The following is a 21,260-nucleotide window of genomic DNA, read 5'->3' on the forward strand; positions in this document are numbered from 1 at the left end:
ATGACTCTGTCTCTGGAATGCATGGGCTACTGTTAGATCTCAAATTCAGAACAAATGGCTGAGATACCTATTTAACATACCAAATTGGACCTGGCCTCCAGGTTCTCCCAGCATCCCTCAGTCCCTACCTGTTAAAGGGTATGGCTGGCATACCCTGCCCCCTACCCTAAACTTCTCCAGCCCAGGGGCTGAGCTGTCCTTCCCTATATAATCCAACCATTTTAGCTACCCAGTCTTTTGTCTACCCTTTACTCTCCTGGTCTCCTGGCTCTCCCCTCCACCAGGGTCATGTTCTCTCTGGACTCTCCTAGATGTCTCTGCCTCTACCGATGCTCTCCCTCAAATCTCTTAAAAAAAAAAAATCTTCTCCACCATACCTAGAAGCAGTCAAGCCTTTCCGTTTTTATTTATTTTTCATTCAGCTGCCATGCCTGACATTTCCTTTTTCATTTTTAATAGATTGTTTTAGACTAGTTTTACCTTTACAGAATGAAGGGAAGGAAGAGAGTTCTCACAATGGAGTTACACAGTTTCTCCTACTCTGAACATGTTAGTGGGATAAGGTCTTCACCTTTAAGGAACTATTGTCATTAACTAAGGTCCACAATTTACTTAAATTCCTGTCCGCTACTATCCATCTTCTGAGCCAGAATGCAACATTACATTTGGTTATCTTTCCAAGGCTGCGGCAGTTTCTCCTGACTGGGAGTACTGATCAGCCTTTTGGGAGCATGCCCCATGATCATGAAGTTTGTCTGGTGCGTTCTCATGATAGGAACAGAGTGTGAGTTGTTCAGAAGACCATGGAGGCAAAGTGACATTTTAATTGTCTGACATCTGTGGGAACACTGTCAAAAGAGTGATGCATGGTGAACAATGCCTTGGGGAGCTGTGAGAGATGCTGAAACAGTGTCCGCTCATCACTCCTTTTTTTGGTTGTGAGCCTAGCCTTTAACGGCTGAGCCATCTCTCCAGCCCATCACTCCTTTTTTTAAATAACATACCTTACTAGCAATGTTTGGCCAATTTGTTTTTAAAGTCAAACCCTTCTTTTCCTATGTATGCATAAATACATGCATGCATGCATGTATTTAGAGACAGGGTCTCCTGGAGGTAAAGCTCAAAGTGTTTCCATCCTGCACCTTCCAAGCGTCTGGATAACAGGTGTAAGCCACTACTCTCCACTCAACCCATAATCTGTCATAGGCATCTTAATTGCAAAATGTGTAGTAATACATTAACATCATTTAAGGAGGGAGGCGTCATTTTCTTATCGAAAAGACATTAGCATTGCATTTTTTTCCTCCCCAGCAATTATGAAAGTAGTTTAACAGGAGTAAGTTTTGCTTTTCAAATTGCCATTGAAGACGAGTCTTAATTATTTTCACTCACGACTTAAGTCTACATGGCCCTAAACTTTAAAACATCTTTTTACTGGATAGAGGCGGTTTCCAGAACCTCCAGACTGAAACTGCTCACCTTCCTTCCCTCCCCCAAACTGGGCCTGGTCACTATAATTAACGCCCTTCTTGCAGCCATGGAACCTGCTGGGATACCTAGCCCAGGAGCCTGGGTCCTTTGCAAGGAGACGGACGCATCAACAGCTTATTGGTAAACGATGGCATCGAGTGTCACTGAAGATTGCAAGTCAAGGGTGTTACGGAAACGCTGCCGAGATCTCTCCCAAGGATGAATGCTCGCCTGCACAGGTAGGCTGCTCCTGCTGACTTGGCCCACCCACGTCCAGTGCAAAGTTTGCGCCGTCAGAACCGGGAAGCCACATCTCAAATTCTCATTTATTACTTTATACCACTGACTCATTAGATGACCGGCCAAAGGGTGAGGACGGAAGATGGCACCGGCTTGGGGAGGAAAGGACGAGAGCAGACCAGCCGGCCGGACGAGGGCACGAAAGCCAGCCTGCCACAGCCCCCTTGGGGCGTAGGTGAAGGTGCGGGCGAGTTGCTGGGCAAGGTCTCCAGGAGCCGCGGGGCAGGAGGCGGTGCTTCGAAAACCACGCCCACCCCAGGTGCTCAGCGTCACGCGGTCCGCGCCGCGCTGATTGGCTCCTCCCGGGAGTCCCGCCCCCTCAGCTGTAGCCGCGCCGGCTTCGGCGTCGCCGCCATCTTTGTTGATGTGTCAGCTCCTCGGGGGTTTTGAGGGGGAACCTCGGTTGAGAGCCAGCGATCGGCCGCGGTCTCCACGCGTGACGTCCTCGTCCACTCCGTGTCGGCGGGACCCGGCCATGGAGACGCTGGCCCGGGAGCCGGAGCTCCATCGGCCTCGTTAGGGTGCGGCCCGGGGCTGGGGACGGACGGTGAGTGGCCGAGGGGCGTCCGGGGCGGGCGGGCGGGCGGGCGTCGGCGCGCCGTCGGGCCGCGTGGTTCCAGCCCCGGGTGGGCCGCGCGCGTGGGGGTGACGGCGGGCTGGCGGGGCCCTGCGGGCTCCCCCGCCTCACCTGCGCGGGGTCTCCGGGACGCGGTCCCCGGCGGCCCCGCCGTCCCCGACGGACTGAGACACGGTGGTTCCTGCGGGTGGTGAGTGACCCGGTTCGCTACGCCGCGTTCCCCGGCTATCCGTGCACTGCGTGCACCTCGGTAGGGAATCCTGTCAAACGTATTTCCCCCCTTCCTACGTAGTCTCAAAGGAGCAACCCCCGGGAAACAGTGCAGGTAGAACTACGGTGGCTCAGCTGCCAGCAATTGGTGACTTGTTAAATAGTCACGTCTTGATTTTTCTTGAGTATCCAGAACACCCGGGTTCGAATCCTGCCGCTTCCATTTGTGAGCGTCAGAGAAGAATATAGTAAAAACATGCCAGCTAAGCAGACTTCTCAGACGCTGTTACGTTCCTTGGATGGCCAGGCCTTTTGTTTCTTCTGAAGTGATAGCCAGGATGACTGTCTGAGGAAACTATGAAGCAAATCGGGATGCTAGCGTTTCAAAGGGACATTTGCAGCCACCCAAAGAAACATCAGTCTGCTAGGTTGCTTAGGTTTTTTAGTGAGGATGTGGCCTTCTGAACTATAACTTCACCTGTCTGTCTGTAGTGTTGATCTTGTGGAGGGCATTCAGGACCCAGAGACAGTGATACTGAAGCGTCTGTGTATAAAGTGCTCCGTGTCTATGCAGCTACTTTCCAGCTCTTTGCTTATTAATGAGCACACAAATAAAACAACAGTGTTGATTGGCCTACATCTTTCTTTGTTCCTTTTTGGTCTTTTTATGTTTTAAATTCAGTGAAGATTTTGGGTAGGCCATAAATCTTGTAGTATTGCATCAATGATTCCTCCTTTGTACAGTGAAATAGGTAAGTAGAACTTTGGAAGACTTCCAGAAGATGCGTGGACTTGTGTGTGTGTGTGTGTGTGTGTGTGTGTGTGTGTGTGTGTGTGTGTGTGTGTTTTAAGGCCTGTTCTAATTCAGAATAATAGAAACTTAAGTTTTTTTGTTTTTTTAAAACAGAGGTTCCATGATGTATGATTGACATTTCATTCTTACCTTTGCTGACTGAAAGGCTGTGTGGTGGTGCAGTGACCACTCTAAACATTTAGTTCCTTCACCCACGAGCTAAAGAATTATCCTTTCATACTCCTCAGTGAGGCAAGCAGAGCTGCTGATTGCTTAGTATACCCAGTTCTGAAAGTCGTTTATGGCCATGGTGACTGCAGTAACAGCAGACTCCACTCAGCACTTCAAGGAAGCTGTGATGGTTGGAAGCACAAAGAGCCAAATTTAGAAAACTGTCTTTCCAGTTGAAGGAGAGTAGTATTCTACCCTAGTTTACAAAAGCTATCTGACTCACTGTAAGAAAGAATATTTAGCCGGGCGGTGGTGGCGCACGCCTTTAATCCCAGCACTCGGGAGGCAGAGCCAGGCGGATCTCTGTGAGTTCGAGGCCAGCCTGGACTACCGAGTGAGTTCCAGGAAAGGCGCAAAGCTACACAGAGAGACCCTGTCTCGAAAAACCAAAAAAAAAAAAAAAAAAAAAAAAAAGAAAGAATATTTAACCCCAAATTCTGGTCTGCTTGTTTTCCTTTTAGTAAAAACTAAGGTTTTTCTTCTACTTCTTGTCTTAACTGACTAAGGCCAAGCTTTGACTTTCTCCTAAACTCACAAACATCACTTGGCTTACAATGTTTAGTTGTTCTATTTAGAAGTTATTTTAGAGACAGCAATAGGATAGATAATTTAGACCTACAAATGATGCTGTAATCTTAAACCATTTCAAACTTACTTCAACTCTGTGAACGAGGTTTTCTTTGCTCTAAGAAGTAAAATATCAGGGTAGGGGGCCTTAGACACCGAGAGCTGACGCAACCCAGCACACTACTGACTGTGTTAGGAATGCGTTTCTTAATGCTTTTCTGATGAGTTGAGCGAGCTGAGCCTTCACTGTAAGATTAGGTGGTAAGTGCTAATAAATAGTTGTTGTCTTTAATATACTACATCTTGACAAATTAAATTTAGGCCTCAGTCCAACTCCTTAAAGAAAACTTACAAATCCCTGTTTTACTTGAGGTCAAATTTTTTATATTCAGTTTTCAGATTTTTAAGAACAAGGAGATAAAAATACTTATGTTTTCTTAGACTTTATTGCAGTTGATGGGTTTTATACAAATAGCTTCAAATTAAGAATTCTAAATCAGCCGGGCGGTGGTGGCGCACGCCTTTAATCCCAGCACTCGGGAGGCAGAGCCAGGCGGATCTCTGTGAGTTCGAGGCCAGCCTGGTCTACAGCGCGAGATCCAGGAAAGGCGCAAAGCTACACAGAGAAACCCTGTCTCGAAAAACCAAAAAAAAAAAAAAAAAAAAAAAAGCTAAATCAATTTTCTGCCTTAATATTTTAAAAACCATTTTAGAGTTATATAAAAATGCATAGATCTTAAAGTACCAAAACTATGATTGCCTGTTACAAAGACAGGAGGTGTTAGTACTGCAGAATGTATAAACTACCCAATATCTCGCTGAAGATTAAATATGAAAAGATCAAAAAGAAGCAAACCTGTCACCATTGTTTCATTTGTATAATGGATAAAGAACTGAAGTTGAAACTCTGTACTTTAAAACTAATCCATATTTGATTGCTGTATCTGAAAAGTCTTCCTTCTTGCCGGACCATTCTAGAATTCTTTGACACAATTGCCCCAGCTTTCATCTCTTAGAAGTAAAAATTAATCTGCATAAATTTACCTTCTATGAAACCTCAGTGTCAGCAGCTGTTTTCATCAGGGAAGCATGACTTAATGTTCCTTCCACAGGTTCTCTTCTGTTCTGTTCTGTTCTGTTGTTATTTTAATTTAAAAGCTTAATCTAGGAAAGTGTGTCAAAGTTAATGCATATTAAAATTTACTGTTTAGGGATTATGAGGAGATAATGATTGGATGCTTTTAAATTTGATTTTTACTTTTGACTTGAATTGTCGTACTAGAATCTTATTAGAACTAACCAGAAAGGTTTTTTATTTATGCTTCTTTCAAACTGTATGTGGGAAATGTGCAAAAATTTCTTGAAATATTTACACTTTGTTACAAAGGACAGGAAACCATTTTATTGAAGAATGGAAATGAGCTCACAGGCCTAGTTTGTATATATTAATGCATAGTAACTTGAGAAGTATGGAGTTAGTATTCTTGGGGAGTGGAGTGGCGCATAATTTAAAAATTGTAAAAGGTATGCTGAACTAAGATTTTCAACTGGATTTAAAACAAGCTCATATATATGTGTGTGTATATATATATATATATAAAATCTTGTGAAATGCTGGTAGACTTTAAAATACTGTAATGATACTGTGAATACTGATCTGTAGTGTTTCAGCATTTTACAGTAGCAAAACAAATGAGATTTAACAGTCTCTGTATTAGTCCATTATACCTCAGGTCTGCACCTGAGTGTGCCTGTTTTATTCTGCACTATGTTCCAACACCTAGAACAGTGTTCATATGGAAAAGCTGCACCATGTATTTTTTTGCAGATGAGCTCTTTAGAAATTTTTGACCTAGTACCTTTGCATGAGGCTTGTTTGATGACCTGTTACCAATTATCTATAAATGGAATTCATTTCTATTTACAGTTTAGTGAACCAGCCTATGATTTTTTTGTTCATGAAGTACTAACTAGTGGGAAACTGGAAAAAGAACTGAAAACTATTAGTGTTTTCACTTATATAGTTTTGTGTGGAATAACTTTCTAGAAATAAGAGTGTGCTCCCTAAGGTATAAGAGAGGAGTTGGAGTAGTGCTTAGCATTGAGCCTTGTGATAGATTGCCTACAGCTGATGTGCTCTACTCAGAAGCCAGTTCCCACTGCAACAGGCTTAAGTGTGAGCTGGTCCTATCCTACTGTGTCAGAAACAGGAAGAGCTGTGGAGACAGCAAGAGAATTAAGAGGGATTTTGTGATTGTGTTATACTTTCCTTCATGAGTAACTGTTATTATTACAAAGTCAAAATAGCTTCTTTTTTACTTCAGAATAGCAATGCACATTGTAATCAATAACCATACTTTATATATTTGTGAATATGAATTTAGTTTGCCCAGCACTTAGAAGAGTCTTGTAATCAATTTAGTTTTACCATCCTCCCCTTTTGTAGACTACTGGTAGACTATTCAATCTTTGATAATTTTGATGACAGCATTTCTTCTAAAAAGAAAAAACTTGGACAACATCCAAATAGTTCTACATCAGCATTGCTAATTGGGGACGCCTGTAGAGGAACTCAGCTGACTCTCCCTGCTCCCTAGTTAATGGTAGACAGATCAGCTTATCATAGGGTTGATTGGTTTCTGTCTTCAGCAGTTCTTATGTACTCCTCAGCATTGGCATTGTTATGTGCAAAGCATAGATCCTCCTTAACATATCCTTTTCCTCTGGTCACCAGTCAGTATTCACTGGGGTCTCAGCAAACTAAATCTGCATAGTTTTAATGGGTATCAAATGCCAATTTGTATAATGACTTTTTCACAGGTCACAATTTGAGAGACAGTATGTAAATTCCTGTCTTTAAGTTTAGTTTTTAATTGATAGAATATGTGAGCAAATTGTAAGCTTGGGTAAACAGGTTATTTTTATTTATTTATTTATTTTTGCTGTTACCTAGATGAAGCTCCTGTAGAATGTGTGATACATTTTCCATTGTTCTGCACTGTCTTGTACACTAGAAGTCTCCTTACTAAAGCCCACTAAAGACTGTTCCACCCCAGATCATTTCACAAAGCCAGGTCCTGATACTATTGAGAAGAACTGAACAGAATTTGTAAAAATGGCAGTAAATGTCATACAGAGTTTATTTGTTAGGTTTATCTGTTTATTGCTATTACTGTTCGATATTACAGAAGTCTCAGTTTAGAGTAAATTTCCTTGTTGCAAGAACTGCGCTCATTTAAAAGGTGGCCTCCTTCAAAAGGGTCACGAAAGGCTGTGTCTGTCGATGAGTGTAGACGAAGTGTGGTTTCAGTTTACTGGAGATTGTTTTTGTGCTTATTGTAATAGGAAACTAGAGAAAGATATGGCGTTTGAATCAGTCCTTAGGCACAATCAGTCTCTAGGTAGACTGAAAGGAAGAACATTTTAGATGAGGGCAAATCCATGGAAATGTGGGTGTGCAAGATGAGGACCATGAGTGTCGTGGTGGAATATGACACTACAGTAGAACAGCAGGATTTTCTGAATATGGCCAGAGATCATGTTTGGAAACTAATATGACTGCTTTACTGAGTGAGGACTCTCAGTGATTTCATTTAAAAAACAAAATGACAGTTAAAAAAAATCACAAACGTATTCTCCCTGAAGAAAAACTGAAGCTGTCAGTCCCTAACTGTTCGACTCAGTGGTGTCTGTCTAATCCTACTCCAAGAAGACAGGTTTTCTGTGTTTTCTTTTGCTAGCCTCTTTAGGGTGGAGACAGAACTTCATTAACTGAAACTGTAAAGAGGGAAGAGGAGGGTCCCAGTACATCTCTTCAGCTGACTGTGTGTGATTACCATCTGAAGAAGTGCTAAGTGTAGAAAGGATAGCAAGAGTGCTGCAGATCCTTTTTAATCATGGAAGGCTCGCTTCACAAGTGGTTCCTGGTCCTTTTTGACAGTCAGTGTACTACATACATCATCGCTTCTCTGAATTTGATCATTCGTCACTTCCCTTAGGAACCCTGTCTCCACCCCTGTGACTGTCCCAAATAATCTGCCCTTCTATTAACTTCTTTGCTCTTTGTCTCAAAGTTACAGGAAGAGAGATTGAAGGAGGTTGAGAAAGCAAATGTTCCGGGTGTGAGATGAAGCCTGGGCTGGGTTGCACGGAGGGGGCAGTGACAGAAAAGCAGAACAGATTGTTAAAGAGACGAGGAAAGCCAAGGAGAAAAGGATGATTGCGTATGAGAAGCCATCGGCAGGAAGGTCCCCTAGTACAGGTACTATAGTAGAATTTCGGTTTGGCCACTTTGTTTAGACTGGAGAATGCTCCAGTAGGAATGACTGTGTGCAGTAGACCTTAATATGCACAGGCATAGTGTGAAGAAGAGGGGTAACACCGTGTCTGTGACTCGGGGTGCAGGGCTGGAAACTCATTTCAGCATCAGCTGTGGGCTACTGCTTCAACTTAGCTAACTGAATAAGTGCTAAGAAGGGAGAAAGAGTTGAGTGAGCCCTGGAGACCAAGGATGCTAAATAAAGGAATGTGTTTTTCTGTTGACAAATCATGAAAGACAAATAAGAGCCTTAAAGTTGATAAAATTTGTTCGTTCTTAACGGAATGCTGGGGAGTCACAATGCCTTTATCATCTGTTCTCTCTTAAAGGGATTCCTTGTCTGCTGTGAGTTCAGCTTCTGTTGGTAGAGCGCTAACTAGTTATGAAGTTTAAAACCACTGCAGTTTTACAGTGTAAGATTTTAAAGTCAGCAGTAGCGAATTATATCTTACATTTATTGTATATCATATCATGTGTTATATCTTTAAAGAAAGTTACTTTGAGTGAGCTAGTCTGTAAGGTGCTTTGAGACTGGTAAACATGTCTGAGATTCATTTTTTTATTCTAAGATTTTTAGAATAAGTTACCAAGATTCTTATGTGTTCACTGTATTTATTTGTCCAGTCTAGTCTTTAATGTCAATATGGGCTTGGGCTTGCTTATGAAACATCTACAGCACGATAGTGTTCATTTGTGTCATTGGGAGGTAGATGAAGCATAGTGAAGTGATTGGGAGCCTGAGATCAGTGGCTGTAGTAATTGTTGTCTCCACAGGTGATCCAAAGGAACAGAATTGGACAGACAGGGTGGCTTTTCTTAATATAGTGACTCCTTTCTACATTTAGAATAATGTTCTTCAAGCACTAGCTTTATTTTTTGCAGGTCTTAGGTCAGCAAGTATTTGAGAGTTCACTGGGTGCTGGAAATCATACAGTAGAATCAAATGTTGTACAAGTCTTAGCATTTATTATAATTCATCCTTAACAAAATTCACTCCTGCTTAGTGTTCTGAGGGTTCTGTGTGGCCAATCTTCTCTTCCTGGTTCCAGTGTCCTCTAATCATCACCCTTCTCAAAGTTTGATGTGAGCACACATTTTTCTGTTCTACAATTTAATCTTTGCTTTATTTTCCACATGCATACTTCGTATTGGAATTACTTCATTGTAGTTTCTCATCTGCCCAGTTGCAGTATAGTCTCGTCTTTGGTAACTTATCTGTCTGTGCACTGTTGAAACATACCAGAGACACTGACAATTCTTTTCATCAAGACCAGTAGGATTTTTTTTAATTAAAAGTTTTTATTTTTGCCGGGTGGTGGTGGTGCACACCTTTAATCCCAGCACTCGGGAGGCAGAGCCAGGCGGATCTCTCTGTGTTCGAGGCCAGCCTGGTCTACAGAGCGAGATCCAGGACAGGCACCAAAACTACACAGAGAAACCCTATCTTGAAAAACCAAAAAAAAAAAAAAAAGTTTTTATTTTTAATTATGTGTGTCTGTGTGTTGGGGTTAAGGGTTGTGCATATGAGTACAGTGCCAGAGGATCAAGCTTAGGGTATTGGATCCCCTGGAGCTATAGGTACAGGCAGTTGTGAGCTGCCCAACATGGGTGCTGGGAACTGAACTTGAGTCCTTTGCAAGATCAGTATGCACTCTTAACTGCTGTACCATCTCTCCAGCCCCTGGTAAAAGATTTTATATTCTATATTTCAGGATAATTTTTGAAGTTGACTGATTTTCCATAGAGAAGGAACCTTTGTAAATAATATAAAAAGGTATTCTCATCTAGTCAAAGTGTTGCTCTTGCTGACCTAGACAATAGATATAAGCTCTGTTTGATTTTCGCTAAGGAAGATGCTTTGAAATCAACAGTGGAACTGGGTTCCCAGGTCCCTACCGAGGAGAAAAGCTGCTTCCTGTCAAGGGTCAGTTCCCAGCAAGGTCTCTGAGCTTAAGCTGTCTTGTTACTTTTACGTCTCCTTGGTGATTTTGTGTCATCTTCACTCACGTGCACTGTGTGCTGTCTTGCTCTGAGATTGCTCGTCTAGTGCCCCCATTGCATTGCTGTCCTCCTGCCCACACCCTTCCAGGGCTCCAGTAGCAGCTTCTGCCCACAACACTGACGAGCACTCCTCCTTACTGGTCTTCCAGTTACTCTGCACACCTGCAGCTGCAAACCAGAACTAACTAGTAAGGCTGGCTGGCCCAAGAGAGGAAATACTGAGAGACGGCAGCGGGCCTACTGGCTGTGTCCACTTTGGGTTGGCTATCCTCTTTTTTCCTCTAGGGAAGGCTCTTATTAATGGAATTATGAGTGGTACACTTTATGGTCATAGAGTGTGTGCAGAGATGTAAAGGCTCTTAGTTTAATCTTTTAAATTCATTTGATTCCTTAGATGTAAATGAAGATCAGGAGCAGAATTGAAGAAATGCAAAGTGAATTGGTGCCAGTCAGCATGTCAGAGACAGAGCACATGGCCTCCATTTCTTCTGATGCAAATACTGGGGAAACACCTGAGTTAAAAGAAGACTCGTGCAACCCATTTTCTGGTGATGAAAGCAACAAATTAGAAACTGAATCTGAACTATTGTCATTGAACTCTGACAAAATTTTATGTCAACCTAATGAACACAGTTGTCAAATTGAACAAGAAAACCTTATTTCAGACTGTGGTGGTGGTGAGAATTCTTATGTTAAAACAGACCCATACTCAGAAAACTCTGAACAAGTAGATAACTTTCCTGCTGGGGACTTTGCAAAACAAGTGTCAAAACCAAGTGACCCAGAACAGACGGTGACACAGATACTGGCGGAGTTGAGGTCCTCTGCATCTACAGAAGCCAGTGACCCAAAGACGTCCTCAGCAAGCCTCTACGACACAGACTGCACCAGGAAACTCATTTCTCAGATAAAGACTGTTTCAGCATCAGATGATTTGTTGGGAGAAATCGAATCTGAGCTCTTGTCTGCAGAGTTTGCAGAGGAACACCAAGTACCAAATGGAGTGAATAAAGGCGAGCACGCCTTAGCCCTGTTTGAGAAGTGTATGCATGGCAAGTACTTGCAGCAGGAGCTCACGATTAAGAAGTAAGTCTAGTCTGTGGGAGGAAACCAGGGCAGAACTGCACTTTGTCTAAGGAAAGTAGTCTCTTGTCCACATCTCATTTCAGAATGCAGTGAGTGTCTACTCCCTTAGTAACTGAGCACCTCGCGTCTGCTGCTTCGGCTGGCTGTTAGTTAAGTCTAAGGAAATAAAGAGTAAACAGTGTAAGCGCGTTAGGGAGTGAGAACCTTGTATAAAGGAAATTCAAGTTATGTCAGAATAATTCAAAAGGAAATTGAAAGTCATGAAATTTAAGTCTGGAAGCTTAAAATTTGGAGAACAGAATTTGAGCATATTGTGCTTTTAGACTTCTTTCTATTTGTATAGTGTTTTGATGATAGTTTGATTTTCTTCAGCCTGTTTTTTGTTTTGTTTGTTGGTTGGTTTGTTTTAAAGGTGTGCACTGTCACCTCCCAGCTTAATTTTTCCATTTTTTAATTAAAATTTAAAAATTTTTTAAATTTAAGTTTTCTAATTTATTTAATTAAAAAAATGCGTGTATTATGATGTGAGGGGTGTGCACATGTGAAAGCCAGAGAACAACTTTCTTGAGTCATTTCTCCCCTTCTGCCTTCACATAGGTTCTGGGGATCAAATCCTTTTTTCTCAAGAATGTCTCTGCTCACTAGATCTAACTTGGAACACTGCTGACTTGCGATACACTCTGCTTTCGCCCTGAACCCTCTGTGCTCCTGTCCTTCAGGCTTAGGGCTCCTTCCCCATGGCCCTGCAGTCTGCATCTACTCCATAGCCCCGTCCTCACGGAGTCTTCCTGATGCCCTTCTCTAGTTTTCTTAGATGTTGAATCCTAACAGTTTACACTTAGAAATTTAAAGCTGTGTCCACTCACTAGTATCATATGCTATTATGTGACTGGCACACATCTTGACTCATGGAATCTTACAGATACATAGTATGTACTGCAGTCATCCTGAGGTGTGTAAGGTACCTGAGACACAAACTAAGAAACTGCTTCATGAGTTTGGTTTTAGAAGTTTTATCAGTTATGACTGAAAATATCAGGTTACCGATTGTTGGATGACTAAAAAGTATTAGGAGTATAGTAAAAAAACAAAACAAACAACTCCTCTTTTTTCTACCCTGTCAGAGCAAGAGCAGTGCGGTAGAGTGGGGTTAGGGCGTTAATGAGAAGCCTGAAATTGGAAGAGTCCTGTTGGCTGAGTCAAATTGTTCATTCCTATGAGAGAGACAGTACTTACCTGGTGTTACTCTTGTGACCATTACGGCATCATAGAAGTGTCAAATATTATTGGAAGCTTCGTTGATTTTTTTGTTGTTGTTGTGGTTTTACATATAATATTTTTACTTCCAAATAAAATACTTGTTGGTTCAGGTAAGCAACTAGATGTTTTTCTTAACTTTTACCTCCATTTAATATTCTGCGAAGAACACTACATTGAGTTCCTTTGATTGAAGTTTTCATAAATGCATCCTTTCCCAAATGTCTGAGTTGGGAAATGTCTGGCAAAATTATATGTATTGAAGATGTACAGTGCAATGATTTAAAAGTCATTATGACTCTGCAATCAAGCTAGTAAACATATCTATCCTCTCACGTAGTTATGTATGTGGTGTGAACCCTTAAGATTTACTCTCTTTGCAAATTTCCTCTCTTCCTTCTCTGGGTCTGTCTGTCTGGTCCCACCCCCTTTCTTCCCTTCCCTTTCCTTTATTCTCTTCCCTTTTTTTCATCCTCTCCTCTGTGCATTATGCTAAAGGACCTTAAAAATGATAGACATGAACTCTGCTACACCCCCAGCCCTATTATCACCATGTTGTACATTAAATTCCCCAGAACTTGTCTTAACCTGGAAGTTTGTACCCTTTGGATCTCATCTCCTATATCCTCTACTTTCTGCTTCCAGGAAAATACCACTCCACTCTGTATTCTGTTATCCCATCCATCAGTAATATTGTTCAATGACCCAACTTACATTCTTGAGAATAGTTGTCTGTGTGGAGTGTGTACATGACATCTAAGAATAACAAATAACAAATTTAGACCGTGGGTGTGGCCAGTGGTAAGGTGCTTGCCAGTAGGGCTTATTGGCCAGAGATTTTTTTTTTTAAATATCTGATGTATGAATCAACAAAGTGAGTATTTAGACTTGCTAACAAAAGTAGCAGCTCTTACCTTTCTCATCTTCCTACCTTTTCTTATATAGACAGGATTGGAAATAGTTTATCCATAAACATAAAATCACTTGATGGCAAAGACATGCTCTGAGAAGGCATCATTAGGTGTGGGGTTTTGTTCTTATATGAATATGGTACTTTATTATAAAAAGATTGCTTGAGAGTATTGACTTATATAATCATAGGTGTCTACATCTAATCTGTAGATAAATAATATTCCATATCTTATCTCCATTTTTGCTTTATTTATATTCCCTTTTATGTTTAGGTTAATTAAAGAAAATAAGAATCATCAGGAACTCATCTTAAATATTTGCTCAGAAAAAGACAATTTAAGAGAAGAACTGAAAAAAAGAACAGAAACAGAGAAGCAGCATATGAACACAATTAAACAGGTAAAAAAAAAATAATTCTTCCAAGACCATACTTAAATTTAGAAAGTAAACTCCTGAAAACAAACAAACAAACAAACAAAAAACATGTAATAAGTTAAAAACATTTCAAATGCAGGAAGCTGTGGTTGATACATTGTGCACCCCAGTAAACTTATCTGAGGGTCAGAGAACAGAACAGCCACCATATTAAACGTAGGTTTAGGCAGGAGGCAGAGATCTGTCTGGATCTCTTTGAGTTCAAAGCCCCACTGGAAACGGCAAGGCATGGTGACACACACCTTTAGTCCCAGGGAGTGATGGAAGGGAGCAGAAAGGTATATAAGTCATGAGGACCAGGAACTAGAGGTCTTTTTAAGCTTTTAGGCTTTTAGCAGCAGTTCAGCTGAGATCCATTTGGATAAGGACACAGAGGCTTCCAGTTTGAGAAAACAAGATCAACTGAGAAATTGGTGAGGTAAGGTTGGCTGTGGCTTGTTCTGTCTCCCTGATCTTTCAGCATTCACCCCAATACTTGGCTCCCAGGTTTGTTTTTAATAAGACCTTTTAAGATTTATGCTACAGGAAACTACTTTGTATTTAAAGCATTAGAATGAGCCTGAATTATTTTATATAAATAATTATTCGTTTAACTGTTCCAAATATGACACATTTTCTTCCCAAACCATGAACAAGGCTTGATTTGATTTAACTTCTTATCAATTAAGAGAAGATGTCGTTAATAGTAGTGACACCCAGGATCTTTTTCTCACTGTGGTTCTAGTACGGCTTCATTCCCAGTGTTCTGGGTTCTACTGTGAAGGTCATGCCAGGCTAACTGGTGTCCATAGCTGGGACCTTTCTTTCTCTCTTTTCCATGGGTGTGTTTGCTGCGTGAGTGGATGGATGGGTGAGTGCTTAGGTGTAATGGAGGAAAAGCTGCTCTTGGTTTTTCTGAGCTGTTTTTTCTTCTGTGGACAGAGTGGGAGTGTCCTGTGCTGGGTGGTGGACTTAGCACTGGCATGTTCTGAGAAATGGATCTTGTGGTTTTCTTCCTGGTGTGGACATCATAAGGCACACTTCAACTAAAAGTGCTAGGAGACAGTGGGGATGCAGGCTTGGAGTGTACCTACTGCCCATCATTTACACAAGCATTGTCATGCTGCTCATGACTGTTTCCTGTTCTTTCCTAGAAAGCTGTCTAATGAAAGCAGCAGCAAACAGCTGTATAATAAAAAATTCAACCAAGTTTTCATTTACTTGTGTTTTGATATGTATTTGTTGCACTTTCACATAATTGAAAGGAGATTATAAGCTGTTGTATGCAGTAGTTAATTGTGACTTTTTTATGTGCTCCAGGTCTACTACATATAAGCCAAACTTAAAGGCTAAAGCCTGTGAGGGAACCTGAGGAATAGTCAGGATCCATATTTTTCATTCTTCATTTGCATTGTATGTATTAATTGTATCATTGGTCTGTTTGGTACAGCTATAAAATATAACCTGGAAATCATTCTTTTTACAGTTAGAATTAAGAATAGAGGAACTGAATAAGGAAGTTAAAGCTTCTCAAGATCAGCTAGTTGCACAGGATGTCACAGCTAAAAATACAATTCAGCAAATCCACAAAGAGATGACCCAGAGGATGGACCAGGTATTTCATATCACTATTAATTTGGTAGTTTGGTGCTTGTTTATTAGAATCTAATGGCTATTGTGACTCCGGTGGCACTCAGAAAGAGCTTTGAAAGGAAGCGAAGGACTGGAGGGGGCTCAGCTGGGAAGACTGCTTGCTGACCTTGCAGAAGTCAGGAGTTGGTATTCTAGCATCCAGTCAGGTGGCTCCCAACCACCTATCACTCCAGTGCCAGGGTTCCCATGCCCTCTTGTATCCTCCAAGAGCATTCACATGCTTGTGCTCAGAGACACACACACATAAATAAAAATAAAAAAATAAATCATAAACAGTGCTAAGGCAATCGTAAATACATGCTAATTTTAAAAAAATTAATAAATTAAGGAATATATGGGACAAAATGAGAGTCACCTCTTCACCTGTGTCTCCAGTCCCTTCCTCTCTTTCCTTGTTCCATAGCTAATTATTGACTTTTTGTTACTCACATATACATGTACTTGAGACACCTGCTTGTGTATGCATGTTTTCACTAGCCCTTTTTGTGTTGCTACAACAAAACACTTGAGTATGGATACTCTATTACAAAAACAGATGCATATTTATGTTTTAGTTCTAGCAGTTCAAGAGCAGGACAACCCAGAGAGAGTAGTTGTATTAGATGACTCCTGGTGACCAGAAGCCGGATTTCACTCTTCCTTTCCAAGTGTCTGCCTGCCAATCTTGCCAGCCAAACCCCATGACAGGTGTGAGGTTACAGGAACTGTGATGGATGGTCCTCTTCCTGGGGCCCAGAGTGGCACAGAAACCAGCAAGGAAGCAGATGTGGGGAAGGGAAATACATACACTAAAAGCCACACCAACCAAAGTAAAAGGAGTAAGAAAGGGCTGGGAGCTTAGTACAAAAGTATATGCCAGCACTGCAGGAAATAGTTTTTATCTGTAGATGTTTTTATGTGAAAATATTTTTATTAATACGAGGTAATGTTTTCTTTCTAAGGCCAATAAGAAATGTGAAGAGGCCCGGCAAGAAAAGGAAGCAATGGTAATGAAGTATGTGAGAGGTGAGAAGGAGTCTCTAGACCTTCGCAAAGAAAAAGAAACACTTGAGAGAAAACTTAGAGATGCAAATAAGGAGTTGGAGAAAAACACTAACAAAATTAAGCAGCTTTCTCAGGAGAAAGGGCGGCTGCAGCAACTCTATGAATCGAAGGTATAACTTGTGCCTCTTCCCTAGTCACACAGCAGTGTAGGACTGAAGCAGTCAGACAGTGTATTTTTTTAGCTTACTTTCATGCGTGTTTTAGGTGCCTCATTCGTTGCTGGTAGAAAGGCTTTTCTTAATCATTTTTAAAACTTTCTTTTAGAAGCTGTTGGAAAAATTAGTTTGTATCTCAAAAAAAAAAACTTTGCTAAAATATGTACATATTAATGTCAGTTGTGATTAGCTTTAGAATTAAACATATCATTTGGCCAGAGTCTTCCTTGTTTTTTTATTTAATACCTTTCCCCCCTGCAGTGCTAGGGACTGGGTCTGGGCCTTCATACAGGCCGGGCAAGGTCACCACTGCTGAGCGCATCTCCAGCATGGCCAGAATCTTAGTGCAATACTTAGTTTACTGGAGACTAGAATTCATATTTTCTTACTGACAAATGTATTTATTCTACAGCTGTCCTAGAAGGTTGAATGGCTGAAGTTTTAGCTATTCAGAGCTCTTGCTATTGTCTTTTAGTTTGGAAATGTTGTTACTGTCCTCCGGGATTCTAGCAGAACCAGCTCAATCATGTTTACTTTACTGCCAGATAGTTAAGAATCAGAGTATGTTTGTCTTCCACTGCACCCAAACTAGGTAATAATTATCTTCATGTCTGTTAATTTGATTTAGAGTTTTATTACTCTCTTATCATTTGAACCTTAAATCAGTTTTATAGCTTTTGGGCCATAGTGTACCCACCCTTGAATTATTGTGTTACTGCACAGGGGTGTAAAAGACCCACAGTTGATTGTTTAAGTGAAAAATGACCTGATGTCCTTTTAGGAAGGTGAAATGTCTAGACTCATCAGAGAAACAGACAAATTAAAGGAGGAGATCAGCTCGTACGTCATTAAAGTCAAGTGGGCACAGAACAAGCTAAAGGCTGAGATGGATTCACACAAGGTGAGTGCGGGTGCCATGGGGCAGCCGTGAGGGCTCAGGGAGAGTTTGGTGACAGCTAAGGAGGCGTGGGGCTTTCCTTGGCGACTCTGCATGTTGGGTCATCATCGTAAGAAAGGGATTTAAATTTTATAATTCAGTTTATAACACCTAAATTTGCCAAGTTATTTAATCATTTTTTTTTTTTTTTTCGTTTTTCGAGACAGGGTTTCTCTGTGTAGCTTTGCGCCTTTCCTGGGACTCGCTTGGTAGCCCAGGCTGGCCTCGAACTCACAGAGATCCACCTGGCTCTGCCTCCCGAGTGCTGGGATTAAAGGCGTGCGCTACCACCGCCCGGCCATTTTTTTTTTTGATCCTCAGTTTGAGGGGAGGGAAACTTCAATATATGTTGTTGGAATTAAAATGAAAAATTTTAAAGTATCTTAAGATTCTCATAATTAAGAATACATGTCCATGTTTAAATATAATTTAATAGAAATAGCTTATCTGTTTTCATAAATATCCTATTGCTACCATGCTAGCAAAAACATGTATGTGCATGAACACACATGTGCTAGGCTAATTTCCCTGTCCCTGAACTGCTTGCTGCAAATACCATTTTATTTAAAAATTAATATAATAAAATGTAGTTACAAAGTCTGGTAACTGATGGCATAGTTTAAACACAGATAGAGTTAGTCTTTGGAGAAATAAAAATCTGCAGATGATAAAATGAACAGTAAAAATCAACTCTGAAATGTAGCTTAAACAGAGGGGTGGTGTTAGAGAAATAGTGTGTTATTTTCCACGTTTTTAAAAGTAGGCTTAATGATGCTGTCTAAAACATAATTCCAGGTTGCCTTATTATTATTATTGTTTTGGTTTTTTGAGATGGGGTTTCTCTGTGTTGTAGCTCTGGCTGTCCTAGGACTCACAATGTAGACCAGACTGGCCTCGAAACTTAGACCCCCCTGCCTCTGCCTCCCAAATGCTGGGATTAAAGGCATGTGCCACTACCGCCTGGCCACATTGCCTTATTAAGGATTACCAAGTCAATGAAATTGTTAATCACCTTTGGATATTTGTATGTTAGTATCAGAAAACTGTAGGTAGTCTGTATTGAGAGTGGTCAAAGGTAGATTAGCAGTGTGCTCTGTTTCTGTTACTCACAATCCATGGGTGTGTGGGAAACTACAAAGAACTCCTAGAAAGCAGTGGAGCAACCTGACTCACTTAGCTACTCAAGATTTTCCCTGTACTCTGGGTTATGTGGTGAGAAATTAAAATTTGAAATTCACAAAAAATAATTTCTAACTGCCCGAGTTACTCTAAGTTCTGAGCACCCTGCTCAGTCATTTCTAATGTTTTTGGCACTTTCTTTTCCTCTATCTCTGTTTCTAAGAGAAAGAATCTTAAGGTCTACTGGAATATTGGCATTTAGCTTGCACATCTGTGAGTCCTGAGTGTTTAAAGATAGGATGGTGAGAAACTTCTAATGGCAGTGTTGAGAGGTGAGACCAGCTTGTTCAGAGAAGTAGCTGAAGGCTGACTTCTGTGAGGTGACAAGATGTAGATGAACCAGTTAGGACATAAAATAGTAAGCATACTGACCTGCTGTGTGGAAACTGGGTGTTTACTAGTTCTTTTTAAGTAAGGCCTTGGGTTTAGCCATCAAGCATTAGCTCTGTGTACAGTGCTGTTAGGTAATGCAGACATGTGAGAGTGAGAAGACAGTCTTTGCCTTCAGAGTGTCTGGACCAGGGCCCTGGCTTAACCTCTCCTATGCATCTGCCTACTGGCTGGGAGAAGGAAACTGAGTCAAGATTTAGAGGTGATCTGGCAGCGTGGGAAACCACTCAGATGAGCAAGAGACTTTGTAAACTTTCCTGGGCCCCACTTCAGTCTTCGATGCTAACACTGGGGTACTGTGGGTTCTGGGTCCTTTGTGAGCAGTGGTCCTGGTCAGCCCTCCAGCGTACGTTACCAGAATTGAAGTCTAAACTGTGTGTGTATCTGATGTCCAGGTCAAGGTCAGACTACAGAAATTAATCATTATCTCCCCCAAGCTCCTTTGTGGGTTTAACTAAAATTATTTCTCCAATGTTTAGCCTTTAAAAACAGAAGTTTTGTTGAATGTAGTGAATAATGAAGAAAGACTTCCCACATTGTACCTCATGTACTTGCTTATCTGTCTGGTTGCCATGGTCTCATTGCCTGACCTCAGAATAAGAAGATCTCACTGGAGCATAGGTATGGCTGGCAATACATATGATCATGGTCCTTTGGCAGCATGGTTGGCTGTGCTGGGTGCTTGCCAGGCAGTTCTGCCCCCAAAAGCTAGCATTCTGTTGTCTCTCAAATCAAAGCAGCATCTACAGAGACGGGCAGGATGCAAGAGAACTTCCCGGGGCCTGTGTGACTAGCATTGCTCTTGTGTTCTGTCTGCTCAGCTGCCTAAAGCCAGGAGCTGTGCTTCCTGTGGCTCTGCAGTTGTTGCCGTCTCTGTGGCCAGTGCTGCCTCAGTGTCATGGTTTGTCAGAGGCTCACTGCCAGACTTTAGAACTTTCTGAGAGTTGCGTTGCTGCTTTACCAACGCTTAGTAAGCCGTCATCTGTTTGTTCTGTATCTGTTGTTTGCCCTCTTGCACTGTGGGATAGCACGATCCAGACATACCCTTCCACTTTAAACTAAAAATCCTCCCCAAATACAGAAACGGAAAGGTTAAAAAAACAAAACCGTGTGTACGCACAAAGGAGAAAAAAACAATAAAAATATGTGAAGTGAAGGTTTTCAGACTTGAGACAAAAGACAGCATAGGTTAGTGATCCCTAAATGAAGTGAAACAGATGAGGCTATTGCTGGGGTTCTGCAGCATGAGGAGAGGAATTGAAGCCAAACCCAGCACCTTTCTGGGTTGAGGATATAGAGTGCCAAGTATGGAGAAGAGAAGGGCGGGGTTCAGAAATGCAAAAGGAGTAGGACCCACAACCCCTGGAGCTCACAAGGGCTTGGAAGTCGATGTTACTGTGGACACCAGCCAAAGTGCAGGACTCTTAGCACACAGGGCATCTAGTAGCCCTCAGCAAATATTGCTTTAGTTGTGAAGGCCATTTCACACAGCTTTAAAAGCAAGCTTATTGCAAGTAATTCAGCTGTGCACTAAGACAAATTATAGAAATAATTTCAAATGATTGTAAAACATTGCCTGAAAGTACACAATTCACTATGTTTGGCACCTAATGAAAAATGACCAGCATACAAAGTCAGCAGAAAAATGCAGTCTATAGAACAAAGGAATCAGCCAGGCGGTGGTGGCGCACGCCTTTAATCCCAGCACGCGGGAGGCTGAGCCAAGTGGATCTCTGTGAATTCAAGGCCAGCCTGGGCTACAGAGT

At 41.5% G+C, this 21,260-nt stretch overlaps 2 protein-coding genes across 6 annotated transcripts in view; one reads left to right on the forward strand and one right to left on the reverse strand.

Annotated features, from left to right (window-relative positions):
• The window catches only part of Tdrd1 (tudor domain containing 1), a 46,027-nt gene extending 44,358 nt beyond the window's left edge, over positions 1–1,669 (reverse strand). For 3 of the 4 annotated variants that reach the window (XM_052761399.1, XM_052761402.1, XM_052761398.1), the window contains exon 1: positions 1,480–1,573. In XM_052761399.1, coding sequence (XP_052617359.1) covers positions 1,480–1,539 — 60 coding nt within the window. In that variant the 5' untranslated portion in view covers positions 1,540–1,573. Of the gene's footprint in view, positions 1–1,479 lie in introns of all 4 variants that reach the window. The other variant, XM_052761400.1, reaches the window with a different exon arrangement.
• Positions 1,670–2,118: 449 nt separating this feature from the next.
• Ccdc186 (coiled-coil domain containing 186) overlaps positions 2,119–21,260 on the forward strand; it is a 36,652-nt gene continuing 17,510 nt past the window's right edge. Inside the window, exons 1-6 of one of the 2 annotated variants that reach the window (XM_052761404.1) lie at positions 2,119–2,317; positions 10,862–11,553; positions 13,995–14,121; positions 15,623–15,751; positions 16,731–16,943; positions 17,770–17,889. In XM_052761404.1, the coding sequence (XP_052617364.1) occupies positions 10,868–11,553; positions 13,995–14,121; positions 15,623–15,751; positions 16,731–16,943; positions 17,770–17,889 (1,275 nt within the window). In that variant the 5' untranslated portion in view covers positions 2,119–2,317; positions 10,862–10,867. Of the gene's footprint in view, positions 2,318–8,292; positions 8,410–10,861; positions 11,554–13,994; positions 14,122–15,622; positions 15,752–16,730; positions 16,944–17,769; positions 17,890–21,260 lie in introns of those variants that run through there. The other variant, XM_052761405.1, reaches the window with a different exon arrangement.

The sequence above is a fragment of the Peromyscus californicus genome, unplaced genomic scaffold, assembly GCF_007827085.1.
Source record: "Peromyscus californicus insignis strain IS unplaced genomic scaffold, ASM782708v3 Scaffold_4__1_contigs__length_199733344, whole genome shotgun sequence".
NCBI classification, from domain to species: domain Eukaryota; kingdom Metazoa; phylum Chordata; class Mammalia; order Rodentia; family Cricetidae; genus Peromyscus; species Peromyscus californicus.